A 27,213-nucleotide genomic window follows, 5' to 3' on the forward strand; every position below is an offset into this window, starting at 1 on the left:
AGCTATGGCCGTGGCCGATCGCGACTGGGAGCTCCGGTGACAGCGTCATACATCATCATCGTCGTGTTTACGGCATCATGCGCCAAGATGGACGCAATGCACTTGTGAGCTGTGTCCTACCTCGGGATTCGTATTTTGCACTTGTTTTACTTGTGGCACAACACCTATATAGCCATTGACCTCCCACAATATCTGAACAACACTCCAAATCTCCATTGAACGCCTCACCACAATCATGTTCCGCAACATCACAAGCACGTCCTCGAGGACGCTGCGTACGATTCACGCCCGCCCAGTCCTCGTCTCCGCAAGCAGAGCCCCCCAAGGTTACGCGAAATATATGAGCACGAACGACAAGACGAACACAGATCAAACCTCCGATGACAAGCACGCGATCAACAAAGTAAAGGAGGGCGATGCCAATGATGTCCAGTCATCGAACATGAAGGATGGATTGAAGTGAGTGACATATCCGTCTTTTGTGCACCCGGACTTCCAGCCCACAAATCATCGTTCTTGCGTACGATATATGAAGGCCTTGAAGCCGTGTAGATGACATGCTAACATGTTCTTCCAGGAGCGCCAACAAGGGAGGCTCTGGCTCATCGGGTGGCCATGCGACGGAAGGGAAGGACTCGGCAGGAGGTGTGGCTAAGGCGAAGAAAGAGTTCCCCGAGGCACCGGACCCAGCGATTGGCATGCAGGATGAGAGGGGTGGACGTGGAGGCTGAGCGGATACACTTAAAACATGGGGTTAAGGGTCTTGCTATATGTATCATGTCAGCGACCACGACGACCGATCCAAATCAATATTCTGTCTGTTCACGATGGTCACTTGGTGATTCTAGTGTGGTGCATGCCATGATTCCTTTCAAGAGAAGCTGATATCACTTTTATGCTATGGTCAGCTTGTCTGCATCCGGCGAACGAAGTATTGATCTTCTGATCAGTATCAACGTATCAATTAAACCACCCCCTCTTTCACACTCGTCCTCAAAAACCACAACTTCGAACCTAGCCAGTCAGAGGTGGAGTGGCGCAAGACAGCTGAAGAGAATGGTATGCGAACCTAAGAGCTGGAATCTCAGCAGTCGTCTGATACCCTATCAACAATCCCTCAAAACTTTTTATCGAGTGATGAGAAAGATCGACTATCCCGCACTCACTCTTGCTTCTTTCGTGCCGTGTCCATGAGGGGAATCCCTTCCAAGCCGACGACGTATAAAACGCTCCTTCCAGCATGTTCACTCCCTCCACAGTTCACCCTCTACTCAATCCAAACCCAAACAACTCCATCCACATCTCATCTCCCACACAAACCAACCCCTACCCCACCCACACAATGAAGTCCACCCTCCTCCTCGCCACCCTCCTCGCCGTCCTTACTGCTGCAACCCCAACCCCCGACCTCATTAAACGCAACTGTCTAGACTGCAACGCGCGTCTCATCACTTGCAAGCGGGTACGGTACCGCAATTAACGAGATGTTCCATAGCACATACACTGACCTTGCAAAGGGCTGTGACTCGGCCAATACGGCCTGTATCAGGGCTTGTGAGTGCAAGCTTGCGGCGGAAATATACTGCAGTGGTCAGTGTCGGATGACGTGTCCTGCTTGAGAGATGGGGGAGATGTGGGTTGGTTGAGATGGGAGGGAGGGATACCGTACTGGTGGGATGGCGCGGGTAGTTTCTGTGATTGATGGATGATGGATGATGAATGATGAATTCTGTGTGTGTGTTTGGCTTGAACCTCTGCTTGATGTTCAGAGAATCACGATGTGTTGAATCGCTTCTTTTGTAATCAATCCTGCTGTGCGTAGTGAACTTGCTAATCTCGTTTACAAGGTGAATGTTTTGGCCTAGCATGTGGTGAACGCAATACTTGTCTGTGTCTTCTTCAATTGGTTGTTATATACGAGAATTCTTCTGATCTATTGTATACGTTCTATACCATGCATCTCATCAATTACCATACAACACGATATCACTGAGCCGCCATTTGTTCCAACAAGCTCTTGATCTTCGCAAGCAATTCCGGAACTCGAAAAGGCTTCGACACCACATCGTCCATTCCGCTCTCTTTCGCTGTGGCAATCTGTTCGACTCTCACATTCGCCGTCACGGCAATGATGGGGACATGCGAGTTCAGGGTTCCCTCAGCTTCCATCTCGCGGATCCGCTTGCAGCATGTAAGGCCGTCCATTTCCGGCATTTCAAGGTCCATGAGAATTACGGAGAGAGGCATGCCGCCTTGCGTGTAAAATTCCGTCTTCTGGAGGTGTTCGAGCGCGAAGATGCCATTATCAGCGGTGCTAACGATGAACCCACATTTGATGAGCTGCTTCGACAGGACCTTTTGGTTCACGATGTTGTCTTCGACTATGAGGACATGCAACCGTTCCAGTTCCATGGATTTTGGTTTGGCTACCTTGGGCTTTTTGAGATCAGACACGACAGTGACCGACTTCCGGGGTGATTTGACCATATCGGATTGGCCTGTTGTCCTCCGCGAAAGACCCGGTCTACTGGTAGAAGGTATCTTCTTGCATTGGATGAAGAAACCAAAAGTGCTCCCTACACCAGCCTGGGACGAGACACCTATCTGGCCGCCGTGGAGTTCGGCTAGTTGCCTGGAAATGAAAAGACCCAGCCCACTTCCGCCGTAGTGCGCATGTGTACGGGGCGACGCTTGCGCGAATCGTTCAAACAAAAGCTCCTTCTCTTCCACAGTGAGTCCGCAACCAGTATCTTGGACCTCGACTCGCAGATACAACAGTTCACTCGTGCTCCAATCCTCTCCAGCAGTAACGATGAGCGTGCTCCTCGTTGGAACGAACTTGAACCCCTGGGCTGAAAAGTCTGGTTTATCGGTCGAGGCGCTGATATGGACCGATATCGATCGCTCAGGTGAGGCTTGCGTAAACTTGATTGCATTAGTGATGAGATTGACTGTAATTTGGAGCAATCGACTAGGATCAAGTAATATCTGATCAATGCCAAGCCGTTGTAGGGACTCATCGGGGCAGAATTTGAACTGAATATCCTTAGCTTGAACCTCGGGCTTGAACATGCTCATAGCCCGCTGGACGACCTCGACTGGTTGCGCTGGGATCGGGGTAATGAGCAGCAAATTCGAGTCGAGCTTCGAGACAGTGAGGATATCGTCTACAATCGACTTCTGATGTTGCACACATAATGCGATATTGTTGGCCGCTTCGATGCAATCTGTAATCACTTGCTGATCGTTGCTAGAAAACTGGTGTTGCGTCAAGGTATCTCGGATGTCGTCCGAGCAGATAAGGATTGCGGATAGCGGGTTTCTCATCTCATGCGAAGTAATATCAATGAACTCGTTTTGTTGCCGCTTCGTCTCTTCGGCTTCTCGTAGTCTTCTCTCTTGCAGTCCTTGCGCCCATTTCATATGAGAAATGTCCGTAATTGAACCCATGACACTGACCAGTTCACCACCAGGGTTCAAGTCAGGCTGAGAGTATGCCATAACCCAGCACTCGATAGGCTCCCCATTCAAATCTCGAGGCTGTACGACTGGGCTCTTAAGCTGTAGCGGACGCGTCGATGGCTTAAGGGTGCTCATCATCTCATTCCACATGTCCAGGGCTAGGGTCTTGCTTTCTTCGGTAACCAGCCCCAAGAATCCAAGCTCATCATCGCCATCCTTTGGCGCTCCAGTTATCTCGAAAAACTTCTCATTTGCTTCGATCAGAACTCCCTCTGGATTGTAGAGGTACATGCCAAGAGGGGAATGTTCGGTCATCCGGCGCATACGGCTGGTCTGAACTTCCAATTCCCTTGTGAGCTGCTCCCGCTGCAATTGTGCAGTTTCTGCAGCGCGTCTGCTCCGACGAACCTCGTCTTCAAAGAGTAGGACAGATGCCAAGGAAGTGGCTAATTGTCTGTTGAGCATAGTCGCGAAAGCTTTGTAGTCTTCGTCGTATGCCCTACGTGGATTTACGCCAACCAGCAGGAAGGCAAACACATTCTCACCGTTCGTCGGCCGAACTGGGAAGATGATCGCTCTGTTGCAAGGATCTCCGTGGCCACGCCAATCAATTCCTTCGAGCAAAGATTCTGGAAGTGTACCATCTTTTGTTTGTAGCGTAGTGGGCTCTCTAGTACGCATGGCCTCCCTGAATGCCGGTACAAAGCCCTCTTGGCTTCGCTTGAGGTCGAGTCTTTGAGGGGACGCAGGATGTCCTTTCGGAATGCCAATGGAGCCTTCAAGATGGCAAGACTTTAGCGATATGGTGCTGTCTGAAGAATGTGATGCTGTATCTGCATCATCCGAATCGACAATTGAGTACAACAAAGCAAATGGTACATCAAAATGACTCTGCTCCAACCCCTCAAGAAGCCGCCGCCAAAATTGTTTGACCGTTTTCGTTGCACTTAGACATTCGTCTAAATAGCGTAGCATCTGTAACCTTCTGGCGCTGAGCGTTTGATATGTCGTCTCAAACGGAGTATTGAAAACTATGGGTTCACCGCACAATTAGCGAAGGATCCATGGTCTAGGATAGACATGCAAACAGTCCAGTCGTTCAGGCTCGCGAAGATATATCGCCTGGTCTTGTGTACAAGAATGGACTTACTGGAGCCCGTCAGCAGGACAACAATAAGAGTGTTTAGGAGCAAGGTTTAGTACCAGCCTAAGATTCGATCTGTGCCCCCAAAAACCTGTGTCCCCGAAGTTAATGTCTTGAGTGCTTTACGACACATGAAGTCTCACTGACAGGTATGAAAGACCAGGAGAAAAACGTTTCTTCCAAGTAGCCATTCCGTTCAATTGCTACTGCGTCATTTTCTCGTCGTATACTGTTGCCGCTGCAGGATACAGTTAGGATTAGACACGCAAGAATTCGGACATGAACCTACGTCCGCGCGCATTCACGAAATATCGGGCCAATGGCTTCCCAAGTTTCGGCGAAAGGGCCCGAGAATCCGGTGCCTAATTTTGATGAGTTGTAAAATACACTGTGGTGTATCTTGAATCTTACCCATGAGTGCAGGATGCTTGTTCCCGGCTGCTTCTGCTGCATAGGCTTCATTGTAAAGCATTGTCAGTTCCTCGCCCCAGAACAGAGCGCATGGAGATGGGTTCCGCATGACGAGATTGGCAAGTTCGCGAAACTGAGAAGTCCAAGTCTCCATTGCGCCCAAAGGAGTGTTTGCCCAGTCAATGTTCCTTGCGAAAGTAAGATATTCCGACATGAGGCCAAGAGGAGTTGGCACAGTCCAGTCAGGAACCGCGTATTCCGGCTTTGCCAATATCACAGACGAACTGCTGCCAGTGGTGTATTTGCTAGTGTTTTTGCTTGGGGTTATAGAAGTCGGTTCAGATTGCTGGACACTTGGACGTAATGTGTTTGTGGGTATCGCAGCCTCAGGAGTCACGGCTTTCTGAGGAGTTGCTCCATTGAGGCGGCGCTTACCTGCGTCTGGTCTTTGCGATGGCACAGAGAGCAGGTCACCTTTGGGAATATCGGAAGCTTGCCATAACGCATTCCCTGAAATAAACCGCCATCTTTGGCGAACAGTAGAACCCGTCCAAAGCAAACCTTGGTAAAAGAGCGTGAGGGGAAAGATGTCTCTCGAGTCGTTGATGGTGCTGACGCCTGAAACCCAGTTCCGGAAGTCATCGTATGTTGCTGAGTTAAGTTTGGTATCGGTGTATTCCTCAGGAGCGTCTATGATGCTGTCAAGGAGCTTATCGTGTAGTCTCAGGGCGGCGTTGCAAAATACGGGTCGAACAACGTTTTTCTCATCGTGGACTGAATCGGGATCTAGATCAAGAATGAAGGTAGGGCGGGAATCCTGATCCAAAATTTCCCGAAGACTGATGCCGTCCAGCTCCAAGAACGCGGCATCTTCCAAAGACGTTTTGCCTGAAGGTGATGATAAAATGTCCATGAATGCGTGATTAGCGCTTGAATCCGATATCCTGGACGATAGGTTCGGTGAAGTGCATCAGTCGCCGTCAGCGATGCGATGATGGGTTTGGCGATTTAGCGGTTACCGTATCGTGTGTGTGGCTGCGTGTGGCTGTTTTTTGACCAGGAAGCTCCCAGGCCGCGTGGATCTAGTCGATCTCGTCACGACGACGTTCCGGAAGCTGTACGGTGAACTACGCTCTAGGAAACTTGTACTTCTTTTGTTCTGTCTCTCTTGTCTGCCGCCGACTATCGGTATCTTATTCCACGAGTGCTTAGTTGTAACGTGGGGCGGTTGCTGTGGAAGCTCTCCAGTCAGCTGCCTCGGAGAGGCATGCGACCGTACGCGCCTCGCCGATGGAATCCATCTCTGAATTCGGCCCGAGTTCATTTGCGAAAGTCGATGTTCATTGGATATTTTAAATGACGGCGAAAAAGGGCAAACATCCTGGCGGGTCAGAAACAAGAAGAGCTTTCTAATACAAGGCTGGTTTGGTGGTTACGCGAAGACGTCCAAAAGCACCAAGGATATGTATGTTAGAGAACAGAAGGCTTGTATTGAAGTTCCGGTCAGATCCTTGTGCTTATTACAACATCTGCTCCCATGCCCCACGCAAGCTCGCATTCAATTCGTACTTATGCGCGTCTCCATCACCCATAACGGTGACACTCTTTACATAAAGTGTCGTCGGGAAACCAAACGTTCCCCTCGTCGTGATCATAGACCCATTCCAGCTGAACATGATTTCACTTGTACCGTTCTGCACCAAACTCTCCCCGTCGTCAAGATATAATGTGCCATTCGCTTTCCCGTCTGCATCAGGTGCGACAAACAATTCGAAATTCTGGTTACGCAACGCTGTTGTGGTATTCGCACTATTGATGCGCATAGGGATGATTGAGCCACCACGGACGAGAACAGGTATATCTGTGTGGGTGATGTTCGTGTAGGTGATCATGCTGCCAGCGCCTGCAACAGGTTTGTGTGTATACAAATCATACCAAGTACCGTTGGGGAGGTAGAAAGATACCAATGTCGAGTGTTCTACAGTCACCGGATTGACGAGCAGTGAGGGGCCGTAGAAAAACTGCGTTTCAATCGCGAAGGTGTTGGCGTCGTCGGGATAGTGCATCCTAGCTTGCGGTTAGTCCTCATTTTCTTTGACAATATCGAGGCTCCAAACTCACCACAAGGGCGAAAGCATGGGAGTACCGTCTACAGTCTGCCGCAGCATAGCTGTGTAGATGTAATCAAGAAGACGATAGCGCAGATCGATGGCCTTCCTTGCTGCAGCTGCTACAGATTCCCAGCGATATGCTTCTTGTGGTTTTGCCCCTTCAACATTATGGTTTCGGTAGAATGGGTAGAAAGCTCCTAGAACCATCCAGCGAGCGCAAAGATGTTCTTCGGCATCATTGAGGAATCCACAAACATCAGCACCAGCCTGTGAACCATTAGTAATTATGTCGTAGTATAGCAAGTAGAAGTTGAGAGTCTACGTACCATAGGGACCTGGAAGAATGCCACAAACTGCAGGAGATGACGAATTGAAGTGAGATACTGGTCCCAGGAAGAGACATTATCGCCCAGCCAGTGACCAACGTAACTGCCTGCGCCTAGGAAGGTGCTGCGAGTGATGACCATAGGACGCTTGTCGGGTCGTCTTTTCAGCATACTGTGACGGCTAGCTTCGCTCATCATTGTCCCGTACCTGAATAGAATGAGTCTCTTCTGTTGAGCGTCGACATTTGAACTTACAAGCTGTGGGTATCATACTCAGCCCAACCACCATGATGGATAAGATCTGTGTCTGCAGTCTTCCAGCTCAAAAGTCCAAACTCGTTTCTGATATTGTACGACGGATGGATAAGATCTCGTCCAGGTAGCCCCTTCTTTGAGCCAGGCTCCTGAGGAGAAACCAGACTACGAAGCTCGAGATGAGTGTTATCTCCTGATTCTGCTTCTGGGTTGTTGCATGGGTACTCGCAAAAGTTTGCAGGCTCCTGTAGATTCGAATGTTCTGTCAGATCCGATAGTTCAGGATTGCATGAAGAGAGTGTCTTACGTTCATATCGATCCACAGTGCATCGATATCCACCCCAGAATCGGCGTCGAAGAACTTAGCAAATTCATCATCCCAATAGCTTTGAGTATTATTCGCGAACCAGTCAGGATAAGCAGTGGGACCTGGCCAGACTATGCCCTTGTAGACACTGTCGTCATTTCTTTTGATGAAAGCATCTGCTTTCACTCCGTTATTGTAAGAAGCATAATCTTGCGCGGCAACAGCTGTAACTTCTCATCAGAACCGCAATATCTCGCCTTTACAAAGAACTGACCTGGATCCACCATGAGGACGTAGTGTTGGTTGTTGCGGTGGAGATCATCAACCAAATCGCGCATGCCTTTCAACGGGAACTTTTCGCCCAACGTAAATACCTTATACCTATCCATATAGTCGATATCTGGATGCGTTAGTGATCCATGGATTGTGTGTTGGAGAATGTCTAATACCCGTCCACATTGTCTCTAGAGGAATGTTGGCTGCATGATAACTGGCTACAACGTCGGCAACCTCGCCAACGCTCTTGTACCCATATTTACACTGGTGAAATCCGAACCCCCAGTACGGCATCATCGCAGCCTTTCGTGTGATTTCGCTATATTCGCGAGCAACGTCGAGAGGTCCAGGTCCAGCCATAAAGTACAGATCCACGACTCCCCCGATGACATTGTATTCAAGATACTGACCATTATCGTTGTTGATCTTGACGTCCATACCATTGCTGTTGAGCAAAAGTACACCGTGTGATTTTCCGGATTTTGCTCGGTGTTCATAGTAGACGGGATGGGTTCCGTAAAGATTTGAATTTTGGGGCACGGCGCCTGAGTCTCGAGCCCACAGTGTTCTGATATAGTTGGATATGGGCAATCGCAAGGAGTCGGTATGCTCGCCTAAGCCATAGAGATACGGGTTGTCGGGCAATGAAGTTCTTAGGCGCCAGTATTGGGTCTCGAAGATCAGGTTAGAACCTTCCGTTGTGAAGATGACCTCGCTGTTACTTTTACGAGTTACGGTGAATGAAAATGGCGCTTCCTTGATAGAAATATCGAGTAGGGAAGCGTCTGAGCTGATTGATCCTGATGGCCGAGGCACGACGAAGTCTGGAACTTGATAAACTTGCTCAGCCTTATCGTATATCATGACATGAAGGCGCGAGTCTGTATTCAATCAGCATAACCGTTTATCAGTAAAGTGTTACAGCAGTATTTTCTTTTGTACGACCAAATATTTGTCCTCATTGCATACAACGAAAGAGATAAGGATTGATTGTGAGCATACCTGACTGCCACTCTACCAGAAACTTCAGATCTTTTAGGTCCTGGCCATGGATATTGCAAGCTGTCCCAGCCAACGTAAGATCGGCTGTCAGTCTGCTGTCCGAACGCTGCACGTTGCTGGCATTATACCCCGGACAACCGTCAAGGCTTTCAAGTAGGGCTGGACCTCCTCCCCAATTAAAAAAACTAGTCCATAGCACAAGGTACGTCTGTAAGAGCGTTATGGGAGCCGGCAAAGTGGGCATAGTGAACTGCGAGAGCGATTCATTGCTGCTCGAGAATAAATATTGCCCTATATAGTCGACTGGAACACGATCCTTAGCGCTGATTTCTTCATCATCGTCTCGTGCAAATCCATCTACCAAATGGTGACAGTGGATTTTTCAGCGTAGCAGAAACTTGGTATGGATAGATGGCGATCTTACAGGCCGTCACGAGTGCAACCATGGCTAAAGTGCCGAGCGGGAGCGGAGCGGTTCGGTGGGTGTCTGGTGGTGCAACAAACCCGCCAAACTGAGTGGATGAAGATGTTGTTTTTCAGAGGATGGTTGGAGCGAATGGCCAAATGCAGGTCGTCACGATCCTTCGTAGATGCACAGATGCAATGCAATGACCCGCCGTGCATGTCAGATTCCGGGGTTAGAGAGCTTTGACAGTGGCTGTATGCGGGGTAAATTACGGCTTTCCAGTCCCGAGGTTACGTTGCCCAAAGAAACGAAAATCAAAACAGCTCAAAAACATGACAGGAAAAGTGGAATCAAGTATTGTAGTCTTCGTAACAAGAGAGATAATCACAAAGCTGTTACACCAGCCTCAAAATTGCGATTACCATGTCTTAGGGTACCTCCCAGTCCAGGACCAGTCGGCACACATGTGCAGCAACAGCCGAGAATGTCTCCACCAACAGGTCACAAGGCACCACATCCTCAACTTTTGTCTCCACCCTTTCGACGAAGCTGCACAAAATTGTTTACGCACGTTTCTAGAAATAGTCGGCCAACTCATGACCAAACACGTCGTCTTTACTCTTGCTATGTAATGAATATTCCACGTTTGGAAGATGGAAGATGGAAGATGGGTGTGCGGACAGGAACTTGGTGACGAAGTTCAGCGCGATGTCCATCAAAAGCAGCTCCTTACATCAGCAGTGCCGGCTGACCAAATTTTCAGCGATCAGAGAGCCCAGCAAAGAATGCCCAAGAAATCCATTCGTGGCGTACAGGTCAGGCGGTCTGGTAGACTATCACGCTGCCCCTTCGCCCTGCATCACCCAGTCACAGAACAACACACCATTGCATGAAAAACAGAGTGTTGCAATGATAGAATTGGCCGACATGTGTTGACCTTTGCTGCCTGCCACGACAAGGCTGCACCTCGTATGTCCCCTGTTATGTGGGCGTCACCAGCGGCAGGTGAAACGGCCACGTGTAGACTGGGATAATCCCTTCTTGATCGCAGGAGCTGCAAGAATAAGCCCACTTCTAGATGACATCATCGTTATAGGTCTGTCCAGCTATGTGTGCACCGTCCTCCTTTGAACAACGGCGCAGTATCAAATTGACAGATCTCTGTTTAGACTAATCACAGATCCGTACAGATCTTGCGTGTACTGAATCAGTGCATGGTAGTGTGGCTCGACTCTAACTGCCTTTGCTTCTGATCTCATGGGGCATAAGCTGCCATCGACTGACAAGGTTTCGCTGACGGAGGAACAAACGAGTCTTTACGGTTCTCGTGTATCTGAGATTCATCAACGACAGAAGCAGTCGAGATTTCGGCTGTTGATGATTCAGGAACCTGTGGCGGATTGCAGATTGGCGAGTTCTGATCTACGCCAGTAGACGGTGATGAATCAACCACTGGAAGTTGTCGGCCTAGTTCGGCTCTTGTAGTTGATGGCGCCTTGACTGATGGAGCCCCGTCCGACAGCGAGTCCCGAGACCCAGAAAACCGATCACCAATCGTCCAGTACCTGTTGTAGAGGTCTCCATGCTCAGTGCCTTGTAACACTAGCCCATAACGAATAGAAGGAGTTGGCGTTGTCTCTGCTGGGTACTGCGGCTCCATTCCAGGCACAACGAATCGGTTATTTGCCTCCTTATAAACCCCAGACGAAAACGGAGTAGATACATCCAGTCGGAGGTACACCCCGACAAACTCCTGCCACTCCTGCCACATGCGATTTGTCTTCTCAGCGGCGGTTTCTTCGCGCTCTTGTTTGGATTGAAGCGCTCTTTGCACACGGCTCTTGGTGCGGCGTAGACTCTTCCTCATGCTAAACGTGCTTGATATCTTAGACGTCGACAATTTGGAGGGAGCAGGCTCCTGCTCGCTGTCGTTCGCCTCGCCAGAGCCGCCGCTCATTTCCGGCACTCGCTAAGAAACGTGTTAGAGGGAGCTGGCTAGCGAGTTAGGTATTGTTGGATGTCACTTACTGAATACTGCTCGATTATATCTTCCGAAGACACGGATTGTTTCGGACCAACACGTTGGTCAGCAGTGGAGTTCCTCCACACAGAACCCGTCATTGGGAGAGTCGGGCGTATGGTGGATAAAGAGGAGCTGCAGTACATTAGGTATGTACGAGAGAGTTTGAAGTAAACACACCGAGGAGTCATATCTGCTTCGACTGGCTGCACATCAACGACCGGAGGAACACCTGCTGGAGGCGTAGGAACATGTGACAACTGAGGAGACTGGGTGGACCTCTCCCCGGTAGTAGATGTGCTTGTTTGCGACTGCATTGTGAACGAGACCTGAAAGTTGGGCTGAATAGTAATAGGAGGATTCGTAGGTGTGAGAACGCAAGCCATAGTAAAAGGTGTTGGGCGTTATATAGTGATTTGTAGTGGCTTGAATATATCACGACTTCTCAACTCTGGATCAGGGTCTGTTTTCACAAAGTGGTAGGTCCAATAGACATCATATTTTCTGCAGATATTGAAAAAGGCTGGTACTCAGAAGCGGAGTCCAACTCACCAGCTCGTTCAGTTCCAGTCACTGTGGGAGTATTCTTTAAATTTGATTACGGTCTGAAAGATCAAAAGTTTTCATCAACATATTGAAGTTGAAGGTAGGAATGGATACTACCTAATGCATAATCAATTCGAAGAAGGGAGGACGTCGTCTTGTGAGCCGGGAGATGTTCGAGAATCTCTACCCCAAAATCTGGTTCAGGACCTGCATATTCCCCAGTTGTGGAACCACCACAACTGAACCAATTACAAGTCACATAAATCGGTAGGTACTATCAGCCTTCCAATTATGTCTGTCGATCAGAGGGGAAATAGCAATTGGCATCAAGGACAGCGACGTATCGATATTTTCTGAATATTCTCTTCAACTACACATACCCCCTCTACTCACCATCAATGACGCAGCGGTATAACCCTGATCACAAGATCCAAAATGTACGCTAAATCTTTCAACTTTATCTCGCTCACCTGGGGTATCATCTCATTTCCAACATGTTCCAACCCCTCACATAACCGTGCAGCATCCCAGCTTCTTGAGCAGCCTAGGCAGTCCCTTGCGAACCATCTGCTCGATCTCATCGTTCTGGTTCTGGTTTTGGTTTTGGTTCTGGTTCTGCTGCTGATGACCCTGCTGATATTGCTGGCCACCATGCGACTGTTGACCACCTCCGTATTGCTGACCACCGTGCTGCTGACCGCCATGCTGCTGGCCACCATGCTGTTGCTGTTGACCACTGGGATATCCACCATACTGTGGGGCTTGCGGTGCCGGCGGCATTCCATGAACTGCGCCGCCCTGCAGGTTCACAAAAATACGACCCTCATTCTCCTCTGTCGCATACTGCAGTCCCAACTCGCGGCACACCTGCTCCACACGCGGCTTGATCTTCTGCACATGTCCCACAGAGTGGTTTCCCTTTCCGACAATAACATGCAAATGGCTCTCGCCTCGACTCCTCGCAGCCTTGATGCGCTCCTCCAACACATCCTCGGCTTCCTCGACATACAAGCCGTGGAGGTCGATTGTGTCTCCCGCAACACGCCCGGTGGCATTGTTCTCGCGGAAAATATAGTCGCGTGCTTGATTGTTGTATTGGTCCATCTTCGCCGCGTGCTTCTTGCCTTCTTCGCTGAGCTCGTGCGCGCGGCCGCCGTCACCGGACTCATAGGCTTGGTGTGCGCGGTCGAAGCAGGAACTACGCTTTGCGGCTTCCTGGCGTGCTAGGCCGCGCAGACGATCGTATTCCGCTTCTGTGTCGGCGGAGGCGTGGTTGAGGGCTGTTACAATGGTTAGTCGGTGGCTTGTGAGTGGAGGAATGCGCTGAGGTGGAACGGAGGGTACGCACAACGAGAGCCAAGCTGGAACATCTCCATCGCTGCCATGTTGTCGCGACACTCCAAAAAGAATAGTTGGTGTGAGATAGGGTGTTGTAGTGTTGTAGTGTTGTGTTGTTGTCCCTGTTCTTTGCGCCAAACAATCGACGCTAAGCGCTCTGAGCTGGCATAGGTCGAGATCGATCGGGGTGTATGCCGTGTCCACTCTGGACCTCAATTTCTGCACAGATCCCAGAGAATTTCGCAATGCTGAATACGGAGGTTTAAATCTTCATTGACGGAGTTTGTCTCGTGACTGTGCGTGTTGAGCTCTTCCGCGTCTCTCCTCCACACTGCTGAATACCCTACAAAGCTCTGGCTCCAATCGGAATTGACAAATCATGAGATCGTTTAGCTTTGAGACCAAGGCTAAAATCTGATCTTGGGCCCCACAAACACAATGAGGAAGGCTGCAACCCACAGCCCAAAGATCAGTCCGTACAGCTTTATGCGGCCCCACCAGCCCTTGCCTTCTGTCATTCGGCGCAATGTGCCCATTCTTCGGCTAGCAGCGTCCATGCCCATAGTGTTCTTGTCCAGCCCTGAGACTGCGCGATCGAGCACGCCCTTATCACCTTCCAAGGTGTTGCCAAAGTGTATCGATTGCTGTTTCAGTTGCTTCGCCATGTCGAGGAGGCTAGTCGTGAGGTTTTCTTGCTCATTGCGATCGTGTGACAGTAGCGCTTCTGTATGTGCGAGTGAAGGGTCGCCGGTCGTCGGGGCAGGTTTTGAAGGGAATAAGGAATTGCCTGTCGCTGACTGCGCTCCTTGGGCATCTTCGCCTTTGCCTCTCCGCCTCAGCTCTGATGTAAGACTTCTTGCCACATTCCGGAGCGCTTCATCGCCTTGTCCTGTTGATCCTGATACCTCGATTCCAGACTCCGTCTTGACTCTTGGTGCGTACGAGGGAAACTGGTCTTCTTCCTCTTCGTCCGAGTCTACCGACGCTTCTGACTCGGCATCGTCGAGCTGATTCAGCTCGTCTATCCGCTGATTGAGTTGTTTGATGAGCTCGCGTTTCTGTTGGAGATCGGTCTGTAGAGTGGACTTTTTGGATTTGGAGGGTAGAGTGGAGGCAGAATGTTCAAGGCTAAGGAGTAGTGTGCGCGCATGCTCGATGTTCTAGGGCAGAGTCAGTCGCTAGAAACAGAGTGGTATATGCAGACAAGAAACATATGAACTCACAGCACTAACGCGCGCCCGCTCATAACTCGACTTCCTCAGCTGGGGGGATGGTTCCACCAGAACTATACGCTCTAGTCTTGACAATAGTCGACTGAGGTTTATAGGTGCAGGATCAGGGTATGCTGACGGCGAGTGTGCTCTAGCAGCCATTGCGTGGACCTGTTCCTCGGCGCGGGGTTTTTTGTGTATGTGTTTCGAGAAGTGCTGGGCTTTCCGAATGATGGTTTAACTGCGGATAATACTCTCAAGCCTTTAAACACAGTATGCACAAAATCTCTAATCTGGAAGAGTTGGAAGATTGTTGGACAGTTCGAGTGTCAGGTGCATGTGTTCGAACTCACCAACGTCACTGCAGCGAAATGGAGGATCTAGCTGATCGGAGCCTAGCGCACTTTCCCCGATGTTCATCGACATCACCATGCAGCTCATTGTATACAGACTCATGAAGATATGTTGATTGTTTGTTGTATTATAGTAACATAAAGTCCTTAACGCCTAAACGTTCTCGCATGTCATAGGAGTCATATAACGCTCCGTATAAACTCAATTTGGTCTACTTCCAGCTGGGAAGCATATGGGTATGATCGCTCCGGTCATTCTTGCGATGACAACAGTATTGTACTCTGCGTTGTTGTCTCTTGACACTTATCAATTTAGAGTAATAGTATCTCGAGATTACTTGGACGGTTGAACGCCAGCGCCACGCGTAAAGCTGGACATGATGAGTACAATATCATCTTCATGTTTTAAGTTCACTTACTTGTTCCACATCGTTCCGAGTATGCCGACCTTTCCGTACGAGTCGTGTAGAGACTGTCTCCTTGCGGTGCTATGCTCATCTGTTTGTCGCTTCAAGGCCTCGAGGTTACCAAATCGCTGTGCGGCAGAAGACTTTGAAGAGTTAGTAGGGAAGGACAGTCATGAGTCAACACAGGTTCACGTACCCGACGGCGTCCGTCATAGGAGTTTGCTGATGCGTCCGATTCGCGACGTTCGGTCTCTTTCTTGATTTCTTCGGGCATGGCTGGCACAACACTCTCGTTGTAGTTCTTGTGGTTTTGGCTTGAGTACTTCTGCTGAAATGGAGATGGCATATCGAAAGATGTAAGGGATGAATGCTTGAAACTTTTTGGGTGGTGGTATGCGAGTTATGTAAGACGGATACTGAGAAATTTGGTTGACAGCAAGTGACATCAATATATATATCCATACACGAGCTCTAAGCTGAGTCTGACCCCTCACTTCGCGATCTCATGTTCACGAGCATTACGCTGACGATGCATGATCGTGCCAATAAGCTTTCGAACTAGGCTCCCCGCATTTCGCTTTCATGCCAATTGAACCCTGATGAACGGTAACAATGACACGAGCGGACAAAGGACTAAATCGACCTTGATGCTGGATCGTGAAATACCGATCGTGGCCAATGGTGGGCGAATCAGAAATGGAAAAGGAAACTTACTGTACATGCTCTAGAGGAGAACCACCGATTGACTGCCTTAAAGTGGCTGTAATGTGACGCGTTGAATTTCAAATAACAGAATTCAAGTCATGAACCAGTTCTCGGTCTCTCTGAGGGCAGAGTAGTTCCGAATATATGAGACGAGAATCGTAGGCAATCCAGCGAGCACCAAAGATTGGTCAGCGATCTCTGTTTTGACAAGACCGATCGCACTAATCTTTGAAGGCATGGTTGATGGCATTCTCCGCAAGCGTGAAAGCATTCGTAGCTATCGCACAAGCCCCTGATTGCTGTGGACTTGCTTACTATGACCAGTGCTCGCGATTGTAGCGTGCGTCCGTGAATTGTGAGCGAATGCTATCCGCTCGGACTATGTTCTGCTCTGCTAAGTGGACGGATTGAGCAAGGTCATGTTTGACAGCTCCTGGAATCTCTGCTGCTCGACAGCAAAGAGACACTGTGAAACGTTTATTGATAGGTGGCAGGAAGAGTGAGACAGCAAGTGGTAAGGTCGGAATGACATCATGAGGCACAGACTGTTTACACTGTTTGCATTCAGTATCAACCGACAAATACCCGCGAAGCGAGAGAAATGTCTGCAGACCTACTTTTCGCAGTCTTTGAACACACTCTTCATCACTTCCCTTTTCGACAGCAACCTGTGGCGCTTTTCAGGGCGCCTGATATCGCTTGATGTCGACAGCTGCGCAGCCTTTCATCCAGAAATCATACGTATGAGTTCGTCGAACTGAGCGATGCCGTGGTAGGTGGCCATGTCGCCATTATCTCTCAGAGCTGGACAGCGGCCACCTCTTCAAGGGGAGGACCTCCAGGAACCGGACGGCTTCCTGAAACCTTAGGCGGATGATCTCTGCTTTGGAATTTCTTGTCTCGTGTCGGAGGTCTGTCCGGGGCATCCATGACGACGCGGATCAACCACACCACCGCAAGACTTCCGCCGACCTCGGGAAGAACTGCAAGCCAATCACTACATCAGGCCGTCCTGACGACGTTCGCAAGTAGCACACGGGCGCTTCCATCAGATACGACATCCAATGATCTGCAATACCTCTGCAGGTACCCACCAAAGGTATGTTAGTATTTTTGTCAACACTGTCCTTTCATGATGATACCACATACATAAGCATAGTTCATCCTATGGTCAAAGACCACTGAGGAACAACTTAAGCAACGTCTTTCGCTCCTATCTGATCCAAATCCTTACCTTACGCTCTGCATGGCTCCCATTTTTAGCAGTTTTCTGACTGTAATACAGATAGGCATTGGCCCCGAATTATGCGAGTGATACCACTTTTGTGCCGTAAGTTAGGTCGCCACTTTTGCCACCTGTCCCGGGCCGCATGTTGTTCGAGCACAGCCGCCGGCGTGTTTTGTACTGCTCAGGGTTCAGCAAGTGGTGGCTGTGAAGGGCCCGTGTCACTGTGAGATGTCCAATTGAGGCTATCTTCCTGCCCGGGGATGTTGTCTTAGTGTAGCCTTTTCTAATGGTGACGCGCGCTCAAGTGCTCCGATAGGGCTGATAGTGCATGGTGATGTGACTTGCTCAAAGAATAGACAGCGGGCGCCATCGCTTTGACGCCTGAATGGAAAAGCAATTGCCGTCCGATAGATATGATCACTGTCAATGACACTGGTCACTGCACATAGGCTTATCATTGCCTGTGGTGAATCCTTGTCTTGATTGAAATGTTGATGGTCTTGCCGATCTCGGGTGGAGAACGAGGGAGGCATCCTCTTCCATCCCACACTGGAGCTGACAGTTCGAGCCGCGTTGCCCAGGTTTTCGGTTGGTGCATGGCGTGGACAATCACCTCCAGAAAGGGCACGGTGCGACGGCGGACGCAGGTAATCCCGAACGTCTTGATCTCGTCAGCGAGCGGAACAGTCTCCTCACTCTGGGTCCAGGAGTTAAGGTGCAGTGCCCAGTGAACGTCTGCAGTCGATCAAATTTGCGCACGAATTTAAAAACGTGTGTGCCCCCATCCCGGCGTGACGACTCCTTGCCAATCTGGTTTTCGACAAAAGAGAAGGGCCGCGAGAACCTTGCAAATTTTAATTCGTGGAATGGCCGCACGGGCCCTGTCTTTTGGATGAGCTGTCAACAACGCCAAGCCCACATGGTCAGCACCTGCCGCCGATAATCCTGCTGCGACCTTTTCCCCCCTCCTTCCCCTCTTCACCTCAACACAAATACTTTACGACATTCACCTTCGTACACCACGCACCATCGCTATCGACACTTAACAATCGAGCGATTCAACACGACCTATCAACCAGAATTTTTCGAGACACAATAAGAGCCCTTGCTCAGGATGACAATTCGGAGCCCAAACGGAGCCATTACTAGGTACTTACTGCCCACATGGTCTATTTCTTAGTTGTTGTTTCATTTGTTTGCGTTTTGCTGCGATCTTAAACCGATGTACTTTCATTCAGTCAATGTCTATTTCATATTTTGCCGCCAGCACAGCAGCCCAGGAAACCACAGGATGTTTCGCCCCACATGGATTCCTACAAGGCCACTTTCGTTCTGTTATCTTGCAACCGGATACCACGGAATTTATCCCTGGAGCTTCTGGAGTTCGTGGCCACACGCTCGAAGGATTAGTTGCACTGCCCAAGCGGTGTTCGTAGACTCGACATTCTCGAGGCCTCGGTACGCCGAGTTCGGAGCTTCAAATTAAGAGCTTATCGAAAAGTCGGTGTGCAAGAGTGGATTTGCTGGTCACATGGCGATTTCTTCTTTCGATCATCGACTTGCCCTCGAAGACAGCATGGTATCTGCAACGACGTGGGAATATCGTCAAGCCTGCCTGGCCAGGTCGTTCAATTATGTCCTTGCTCGACCTGGACTGGCGACGCGACAGCCTGTTCACTTGACCTTCCGTTCTACAATAGTACCCCAAGCCAGGCTACCGCCGCAGGACTAGTCCATGGAGATTCACACCCTTGGAACACAGCCGTGAGGAGTTCCGTGCCTGGGACATCCATTGGACACTAACTCGCATCGATTGCGACCATGGAATACTTTGGTGTTGGTGGAGAGTCAACAGTACGTACTATAGGCATAGTTTGCTTATCTGATCCCAACTTCACTTGATCTTCGAACTAACTTGAGGTGTGCTCAATGAAGAAGAGTGCGGAGTATCGGACAATGCTCACTGTCTTTTTCCCGTTTCTGTCTTGAAGCGTTTCTCGGATAGGATGGACCAACCGTTATCTGGACGCCCCAAGGAGTTTCTAATGCTTAACCGGAATCGACGTATGCACAGCCTATTCAAGGATAACAGCGAGCTATCCGCACTGCTCAATCAATGACCGGCGACTTTAATCTCCAGGTATGTTTCCTCCGCTTCCACGCTCAATTGTTGCACAGCTTTGCTAACGTGGATGCGCTCGAAGGTTTCACTCCGGCCATTTCTTTGGATTCCTACTAACATGGCGCTTTCTTTTGTTGCAGTTTATGGTTTCCAAATTTGGATTTGCATGCATTGCTGTTTCGAAACTAACCCCTGTTTTCAGCGACTCTTTCTTCGACTCACCACCGGAGACTGGTTTTTGCATCTCAAACATTACCGAGTGGAGAAAGGATATACCAACACCCATTGTTTCCTCACAGGAATTTTCTTTTTCTTCAGAGTTCCAGGACATGCACACATCAGGGCCCTTTGAGCTCAAGGATACTGTGTCTGAGTACAGCATGGACAGTGCATACCAAAGCCAGAGTAGTGCCAGCCGGCGCGGTCCCCTCAGGCCAGAGGAGTACCACCAGGACACACAAGGCGGGATGAACAACCAGTTCATTGGCAGCGACCTCTACTCACCATCACTGGGCTCCGACTGTTACAACACCATGGCTGACCAATCCCTGGACATGAGCCAAATGCAACTTCCAGCCGCAGCCGGAACCTGGGACAACCCGGAGGGGCCTGTATATGCTAATTACTCTGCTGGACAGGACTACACACATTACTCGACCACAAACGGCTCCCGATTTACACCCTCTGCTATCAACATGTCACTACAATGGGGGACGAATGAGTCTTTGTCTCAGAGCAATCCATTCACATTCACCCCATATTCTTCACATGGCATGTCGTTCAATGCTACGGCGCCTTCTCAACGAACCTGGAGCCACGCACAAAACGATGCTCCAGCCCGCCTTGCAGCGATGCGCAGCACATCGTCATCGACTGTGCATCAAGATTCGCGACGAGAATCCGCATATGATGTGAATGCATTCATTGCATCTCCAGTTAGCACAGCAAGCATGCACCTCCCACACAGCGTCGAATATGGGCAATCACCTTTTCTGGACCACAGGTAAGGCATCTTCCAGATCTATCAAGTCGATTACTGACAGCCAAGAAGGAACGAGAACCAAGACACAACTTCGACCTTTGTTCCCACTCGATCGCTGGACGAGGAACTCGACATCCCGACGCCTGCTGAGACTGCTGAGGCCAAGCTCGAGGAGGAACGGACAAAGGTTGCCCGTAGCCACCCACTTTATCAACAGGGGCCAGACAACGAGGGCAAATACCACTGCCCAGAAGTGGGCAAGCCTGGATGCAACCACAAGCCAACCTCTCTGAAGTGCAACTATGAGTAAGTCCATTATAACCCGACCATTGTTGTTGTCATTTAACACTGTTTGTAGCAAGTACGTCGATTCACACCTGAAGCCGTTCCGCTGCAACAAGAAGGCATGTGCCGAACTCCAGTTCTCGTCTACCGCTTGCCTTCTTCGACATGAGCGCGAGGCCCATGGTATGCACGGCCATGGCTCAAGGCCCCACCTCTGCCACTTCGTCGACTGTGAGCGAGCAGTCCCAGGCCACGGATTCCCTCGTCGATACAACCTTTTCGACCACATGAAGCGTGTCCATCAATACGAAGGCCCCACGACAGAGCCGTCACCTTCGATCAAGCCTCTACCCCAGAAGCGAAAGAAGTCTGCGTCCGAAGAAGGCAGTGCTAAGCGCGTCAAGGTTGCAAAGGTTACCAAGATTTCTGCCGAGCAACAGCTCCAGCAGCGACGCGACCAAATGACGGAGAGGTTCCTCAACAAGAAGCAACACATCATCGACATATTGACCAAGCTTGCTGGCCCAAATGACCTCAGGGACGACATTCAGTTGACCAAGGAGGTTGTGGGTCTTCACGATATCTGTGCCAACTTCAGGGAGAGCTTTGGCGGATGAACGATGCGTGTGTTAGCAGACTACGTCTGTTGTGACACTTGAATTAGGTTTGTCTTCATACCCGGATAAACTCGACCCTTTTCCACATGGATTCGCATGTTTTGTTTATTTGCTTTGCTTTCTGCGTTCTCCACTTGCCTGGATGGACTGCTCACGTCCCAGGAGGATGTCAGGACCAGGAACTTCCACATGCCGGATGGACATACCAGGATGACTGCCACGGATACAATCCAATGGAACACTCCCAGGATCTGTCCCTGCCGTGGACTTGGACTACCCAAGGACTGGCTCGCCTCGCGCGATAGAAGACCCTTTCGAGGGTAGGATGGACTATTGTCCAGCTCATTGCAACAAAGATTGGCATGAGCGTTGTTGTTGATGTATCAGATTGATGAAGGTTGATTGGAGTGTTGATTGCTGATGTTATTGCTCATCTATATAAAGCTGTTTTGAATTTGGATTTAGCTGGGGAGAAGAGACCATGCGGAGAGGTCAGTCTTGTATTGCCAGTGGCCTTGTCTTTTTTTGCTTGATGCAGAGGACGGCCCTGGAAAGTTAGTCGTTGTATGTAGAAATATTTGCTTTGCGCCTGATATTTTCGCGTTTGCATGACCACTCTTGATGTTTACGAACGGTGAAGTGTAGCATCTAATTCCTGTTTTCGTGATCCTCCCAACTCGTTCCGCAAACCTCGGCCTACTTTCCCGCATTCCAAATTCCTAACCTTAACGTGTTTTATCAGCCTGTGCACGCCATCGGCTTGTGCACGTAGAACACTATTTTTTAAGCTATACTTTTAAAGCTGCAATGCTACACATAAATAAAATTATTATAAGATTTTTTAAGGTAGTAATTAATAGAGTACTATTATTATTTTATACTATTTAAATTAGCCTAGGAGGTTAATTTTACAGCTATAGTAAGACTAGGGTAGAAAAGTTAGCTTATTATTAACTAATATACCTACTCTATCTTTAACTACTAAATTAATAGCTAAAGCTTCTATAAGCTTAAGGCTTTACCTCTTACTTTTTTAAAATAGTTTAATATCTTCTTAAAGTTATTTATTAGCCTAACGTATAAGCTTTTTCTTTTTTTATTAAGCTTATTTTTTAGCCTTCTTTATAACCTTTACCTTCTTTACTACTACCTAATTCTAACGCCTTTCTTTAAGAAGATTTACCTTAAGTTACTTTTATTTATCTTAAAGCTTAATTATCTTACTCTTTTAGTATTATAACTACTTTTATTTAAGGTCCTTTTACTCTTAGTAATTATAGGTAGTAGTAACTTTTAAAAAAGACTAAAAAATAGCTCTTCTATTATATTAAGCTAGTAGCTAAAGTAGTAATACTTTACTATACTACTTATACTTCTTCTTATTTAGGAAAGCCTTTTTAAGCTAACTATTTTTATACTTTAAAAGTATTTTTTAAACTAAAATTATATAAATAGTTTAACTAAGTTACTAAGTTTAATTTAAGCTTATATTAATTACTACCTCTTTTAAAAGTTTCTTAATCTTTCTTTAGTTTAAGGTACTTAAAACTAAGCTTATAAAGAAGCTTAATAATAAGTAGAAGTTATTTAACTAAAATTTATAAAGAATTATGTTAGAATCTATAAGTAAGATACTAGTAGTACTAAAGGCCTTTTAAATAGTTTAAGGCTTAAATAAGCTATTCTAGGTATAATAAAAAAGCTAAAAGAAGTTATACTTAGTAATAAATAAAAGTCCTTAGTACTTATTTATAAAGTTTAAAAGCTTAGCTAAGTAAGCTATTAATAAGGGCTTAAATATAACTATATTAAGAGGCTAAAGTATATAAGTTAAGTAAGGTAGAAGTACTATAAGTAGAATCTTATTTTTATTATAGTACTTAATAAAATCTATAGTAATATAAGAGCTATAGCTATTAATAATAAGTAGCTAGTATAAGTATTAAGCTTTCTTTTAAGTTTCCTAATTAAATACTTATTTAAGCTAAGCTAGGCCTATAACGTTACTTATCTATTTAGTAAGTAATAAGGTAAAGAAAGCTTAATAAATAAAAAGATTAAAATCCTATAACTAAGTATTTTAAATATTTCTAAAGGTAGCCTAATAGATAAGTACTAAAGTAAGAGCTAATTTATTAGTATAAATATATACTAATAATATAATCTACTTTCTATTACTATTCTAAAGTACTACCTTAATTTTTTTATATTTATATTAGTTTTTACTAAAGATCTTCTTTATCCTTAAAAGTACTCTAATAAGAAAGCTCTTTTTATCTATATTATATATATAATACAGCTTAATACTATACTACTTAATTTTATAGTATAGTTACTTAAAGTATAAGGTATATTTAAAGGTAGAATTAGCTTTATAGTAATTAGTATTAATTTTAGTTATCTAATATAAAATTAGGTAAATACTATAGTATATAACGTAGTAATTAACCTAGTATTTTCCTACTAGTTTACTAGCTATCTTTAATATAAAATTCTAAATTATCTCTTTTATAGGTAGTAAACCTTTTTTATAAAGCCTATTAATATACTATAAAAGCTTATACTCTTATATAGAGTTAAGATTTTAGCTATTAATTATATATTTATTATATATTATAGTTACTCTGTAATGCCTTTAGGATAACGTAGATTAGTTAATACTATATTTCTTAGCTACTTTAGTATAATTAGGGGATTCTCCTAGCTTTAGGTATTTTAAATTATTAAGTGTAGCCTCTATATTACCTATTTTAGTAGTGTTATGTAGGGTTAAAAAGATTAGATAAAATAGTGTTCCGCGTGCACAAGCCGATGGCGTGCACGGGCTGATAAAACACGTTATCCCTGCTTTGTGAGACGGAGGATCATTACCTTCCCTGGTCAGACCTACGTCATCCCCACCCACCCAGCTTCCTCGTCTTTTCGTCCGAATCGCGTTGTGATGGGCAGGGACCGAGGTTAAACAGGAACAGGAACACTCGCGCCACCTGCACGAGCTGAAACGGCGAGATTGCACTAAGCAGCACCGACACCAGCGGCACAGTTTGTCAGCGCACAGCAGGTCTGGAAGTGCAGGCTTAACAACGGGCTTATTTTTTTGCACATGCCCGCCCATGCATGCATGCACATGACACGGGATGATCCGAGCGACGATTTCCAAAGCTGGTGGTGCTGGTGCTGGTGCCCCGCGCGACATGATGACTGCCCGGGTTGCGCGACACATTGATATCTTTCGCCCGCGTGTTTTTTCTCCACTACTACTATCACTATCACTACCTACTCCTACTCCTACGACTACATCTTTGCATATCAAATCAACTGTTCTACGTCGGAATACTCTTACCCTACGATCACCACATATCACCACCAATAACAGCAGAAAAGCAGCCTTTGCAACCATGGCCTCCGCTACCTCCTTCTACGACTTCAAGCCCAAAGACAGTCCGTCCCCCCCCCTCCCTCCGTCCCACCACCCCTCTCTAACCCTCCCCCCCAACAGAGAAAGGCACCCCCCACCCCCTCTCAAAATACGCCAACAAAGTCGTTCTCGTCGTCAACACCGCGTCCAAATGCGGCTTCACGCCGCAATTCGCAGGCCTCGAGAAGTTATACAAAGACATGAAAGCCGCGCACGGCGATGACTTTACGATCATAGGCTTTCCGTGCAATCAGTTCGGCGGTCAGGATCCAGGGTCCAATGAGGAGATTCAGCAGTTTTGCCAGGTTAATTATGGGGTTAGCTTCACGGTTATGGGGAAGGTGGATGTACGTCTCTCCCTCATTCTTTCTCTGCTTCTTTCTGGATTGTTGGTGTGGTGATGGCAGGACTTCCACGCATGCAAGAGAGATGCTAATACAAGGCTGAATAGGTAAACGGCGACGCAGCAGACCCCATGTTCGAGTGGATGAAGAGCGAGAAACCGGGGCTGATGGGGATGAAGCGCGTGAAGTGGAACTTTGAGAAGTTTTTGATTGGGAGGGATGGTAAGGTTAAGGGGCGGTGGGCGAGTACGACGAAGCCTGAGGCGCTTAAGGCGGAGATTGAGAAGGAGCTTGGGAGGAAGGCGTAGATTGGGTGGATGGGGGGATGGACGGGGGGAGGGGAGGGGGGTGAATTGATACCATAAATTGTTTTTGTTGTATGGCGGAGATGGAATAGAACTGTTGTTCGTTTGTTCGATTATTGTTTGTTCAAGTATGTGAATCATCAGTTAATCAGTCGAAAGGCACCCTCCTTAACCCCCTCGCCCCCCCCTTCCTCGCCTCCCCCTCCGCCCCAATCGCCGCCGGGACTCTTATCCCACAGCAATCCCCCCACCCAACACTAGCATGCACATGTCTCTTCCCGGCCTCATCAGTAAAAACCTCCACCTCCCCGCCCTCCTCTTCCTCCTGCTCGCTCACCACCCCCGCCTCACCCTCCGTACTCATCCCCTCCACCGCCTCCACCAAGCTCCCAAAAAGAAAATGCTGCATAACCGGCAACTTCTCCAAAATCTCCTTCCGAAACATCTTCCGCATCCCGCCCTCAATCTTCCCCCACCCGCGACTCGCGGAAATATCATCCAGCATAGGACTATGCCAGCGCAAGCCCTCGACATTCTTAACACTGTTGACAAACGCGATTTGATCCAGGTAGATAAACTCCCTGGCCGCTTCCTCCAGGACGAGGGGATTGTGGATAGCTTTCGGCGTGATGTACGCGTGGTGCAGAAGCTGCGCTGCGCCGAACAGGAAGGGAAGGAACTGGTAGTCGTCCAGCCCCCACACGCCGTGGGACCCGGCGGGCTCGAGGTAATACGCGCCTTGGATGCGGCGCATGAGGTGCAGGTAAGCGGGTAGGACGACGAGGGCGAGCGCGGGGAAGGTTGGGGGTGCGAGTAGGCCAACGCGGTTCAGGCAGAGGAGCCAGAGGAAGAAGTTTAGCTCGTGGCCTGAGCCGTAGTCGATGCGCCGTTTGTTCCCGAAGGAGTGCAGGAGGTAGGTGGATATTTCGCGTACTTGTGCTGCGTCTATAAGGCCTAGCTGCGCGTGCCATTCGCATATCTGCTCCTCGACTCCGTCTAGAAAGTCGCGAAACACGGGGTTTCCGAACCGCGACCCTGTATCCTCGGGCGGATGCGCATCGAGCACCTTTTCGGCTTCTTGTAGGATCCGCACTATTTTCCCCACTGTGTCGGTGATTTCGTCGTCGCGGATGCTGGAGATGGGCCGGTCGCGCGCGCTGTCCGCGATCCCGTAGATGAAAGCTTCGACTAGTGTGCATGTCGGGCTGGCGAGGAAGAGCGCGTGGTCTTCTGGGCTGAGGATTCTGCGTGAGGGTTGTGTGTAGGTGTGGTGTGCGAGGTTTGGGGGTGGTGGGAGGGAGGGTGTTGGTGGGGGAGGGGCGGTGGGGGGTTCGCGGTTTCGGGGGGCGCGGCGGGGTGTGAGTTTTGGGAGTTTGGCGATGGAAGAGGGCGGGAGGGGAGAGGGGGCGGCTGGTGGTTGTGCTTCTGGTTGTGTCATTGTGTGTGGTTGTTGTTGTTGTGTGGTTGGTGGTTGTTTGTCTTGAGGGTTTGGGGCTTCGAGATGCGAGGTGGATCGGCCCGCGTTTCCGGGTACTTTGTCAGGACTGCATTGTATATGTCATTCAGAGGTGTTAAAATGTAATTGATGTAATCGATAATATGTAAGAATACAATCTCCTACGCCTGAGCCGC

General features: G+C 48.3%; 11 protein-coding genes across 11 annotated transcripts; 4 read left to right on the forward strand and 7 right to left on the reverse strand.

Moving 5' to 3' along the window:
- Positions 1–51: 51 nt before the first annotated feature.
- P153DRAFT_368900 (uncharacterized protein) lies at positions 52–825 on the forward strand. Its single transcript, XM_033668640.1, has 2 exons — positions 52–459; positions 578–825. Exons 1-2 carry the CDS (start codon positions 341–343, stop codon positions 729–731), a joined length of 273 nt encoding a protein of 90 aa, XP_033521259.1. The 5' UTR covers positions 52–340; the 3' UTR covers positions 732–825.
- Positions 826–1,200: 375 nt separating this feature from the next.
- Positions 1,201–1,685, forward strand: P153DRAFT_368901 (uncharacterized protein). Its single transcript, XM_033668641.1, has 2 exons — positions 1,201–1,462; positions 1,518–1,685. Exons 1-2 carry the CDS (start codon positions 1,343–1,345, stop codon positions 1,617–1,619), a joined length of 222 nt encoding a protein of 73 aa, XP_033521260.1. The 5' UTR covers positions 1,201–1,342; the 3' UTR covers positions 1,620–1,685.
- Positions 1,686–1,886: 201 nt separating this feature from the next.
- P153DRAFT_321673 (aerobic respiration control sensor protein arcB) lies at positions 1,887–6,368 on the reverse strand. Its single transcript, XM_033665152.1, has 5 exons — positions 5,018–6,368; positions 4,896–4,968; positions 4,754–4,844; positions 4,667–4,697; positions 1,887–4,493 (listed from the first exon to the last, which is right to left on the reverse strand). The coding sequence occupies exons 1-5, from the start codon at positions 5,928–5,930 to the stop codon at positions 1,987–1,989; spliced, it is 3,615 nt and encodes a 1,204-aa protein (XP_033521261.1). The 5' UTR covers positions 5,931–6,368; the 3' UTR covers positions 1,887–1,986.
- A 169-nt stretch (positions 6,369–6,537) lies between these two features.
- P153DRAFT_388190 (glycoside hydrolase family 31 protein) lies at positions 6,538–9,538 on the reverse strand (the record flags this gene model as incomplete). Its single annotated transcript, XM_033670732.1, has 8 exons — positions 6,538–7,084; positions 7,139–7,395; positions 7,455–7,662; positions 7,710–7,954; positions 8,017–8,240; positions 8,291–8,416; positions 8,466–9,173; positions 9,295–9,538. The coding sequence occupies 8 exons, from the start codon at positions 9,536–9,538 to the stop codon at positions 6,538–6,540; spliced, it is 2,559 nt and encodes an 852-aa protein (XP_033521262.1).
- A 1,272-nt stretch (positions 9,539–10,810) lies between these two features.
- On the reverse strand, positions 10,811–12,090 carry P153DRAFT_71929 (uncharacterized protein). The gene has a single exon (XM_033673364.1). It carries the CDS (start codon positions 11,655–11,657, stop codon positions 10,956–10,958), a length of 702 nt encoding a protein of 233 aa, XP_033521263.1. The 5' UTR covers positions 11,658–12,090; the 3' UTR covers positions 10,811–10,955.
- A 683-nt stretch (positions 12,091–12,773) lies between these two features.
- Positions 12,774–13,651, reverse strand: P153DRAFT_296696 (DUF1771-domain-containing protein; the record flags this gene model as incomplete). Its single annotated transcript, XM_033664104.1, has 2 exons — positions 12,774–13,546; positions 13,615–13,651. The coding sequence occupies 2 exons, from the start codon at positions 13,649–13,651 to the stop codon at positions 12,774–12,776; spliced, it is 810 nt and encodes a 269-aa protein (XP_033521264.1).
- A 360-nt stretch (positions 13,652–14,011) lies between these two features.
- P153DRAFT_296795 (uncharacterized protein) lies at positions 14,012–14,977 on the reverse strand (the record flags this gene model as incomplete). The annotated part of the gene is made up of 2 exons (XM_033664113.1): positions 14,012–14,764; positions 14,828–14,977. 2 exons carry the CDS (start codon positions 14,975–14,977, stop codon positions 14,012–14,014), a joined length of 903 nt encoding a protein of 300 aa, XP_033521265.1.
- Positions 14,978–15,502: 525 nt separating this feature from the next.
- P153DRAFT_388194 (uncharacterized protein) lies at positions 15,503–15,921 on the reverse strand (the record flags this gene model as incomplete). Its single annotated transcript, XM_033670733.1, has 3 exons — positions 15,503–15,539; positions 15,588–15,718; positions 15,772–15,921. 3 exons carry the CDS (start codon positions 15,919–15,921, stop codon positions 15,503–15,505), a joined length of 318 nt encoding a protein of 105 aa, XP_033521266.1.
- A 3,852-nt stretch (positions 15,922–19,773) lies between these two features.
- Positions 19,774–21,514, forward strand: P153DRAFT_296868 (uncharacterized protein; the record flags this gene model as incomplete). Its single annotated transcript, XM_033664117.1, has 3 exons — positions 19,774–20,633; positions 20,679–20,918; positions 20,971–21,514. 3 exons carry the CDS (start codon positions 19,774–19,776, stop codon positions 21,512–21,514), a joined length of 1,644 nt encoding a protein of 547 aa, XP_033521267.1.
- A 3,398-nt stretch (positions 21,515–24,912) lies between these two features.
- P153DRAFT_296694 (glutathione peroxidase 1) lies at positions 24,913–25,584 on the forward strand (the record flags this gene model as incomplete). The annotated part of the gene is made up of 3 exons (XM_033664103.1): positions 24,913–24,955; positions 25,014–25,279; positions 25,384–25,584. The coding sequence occupies 3 exons, from the start codon at positions 24,913–24,915 to the stop codon at positions 25,582–25,584; spliced, it is 510 nt and encodes a 169-aa protein (XP_033521268.1).
- A 145-nt stretch (positions 25,585–25,729) lies between these two features.
- Positions 25,730–27,019, reverse strand: P153DRAFT_424821 (Phosphotyrosyl phosphatase activator; the record flags this gene model as incomplete). Its single annotated transcript, XM_033672505.1, has 1 exon — positions 25,730–27,019. The coding sequence occupies one exon, from the start codon at positions 27,017–27,019 to the stop codon at positions 25,730–25,732; it is 1,290 nt and encodes a 429-aa protein (XP_033521269.1).
- Positions 27,020–27,213: the final 194 nt, after the last annotated feature.

The sequence above is a fragment of the Dothidotthia symphoricarpi genome (genome assembly GCF_010015815.1).
Source record: "Dothidotthia symphoricarpi CBS 119687 unplaced genomic scaffold P153scaffold_16, whole genome shotgun sequence".
NCBI classification, from domain to species: Eukaryota; Fungi; Ascomycota; class Dothideomycetes; order Pleosporales; family Dothidotthiaceae; genus Dothidotthia; species Dothidotthia symphoricarpi.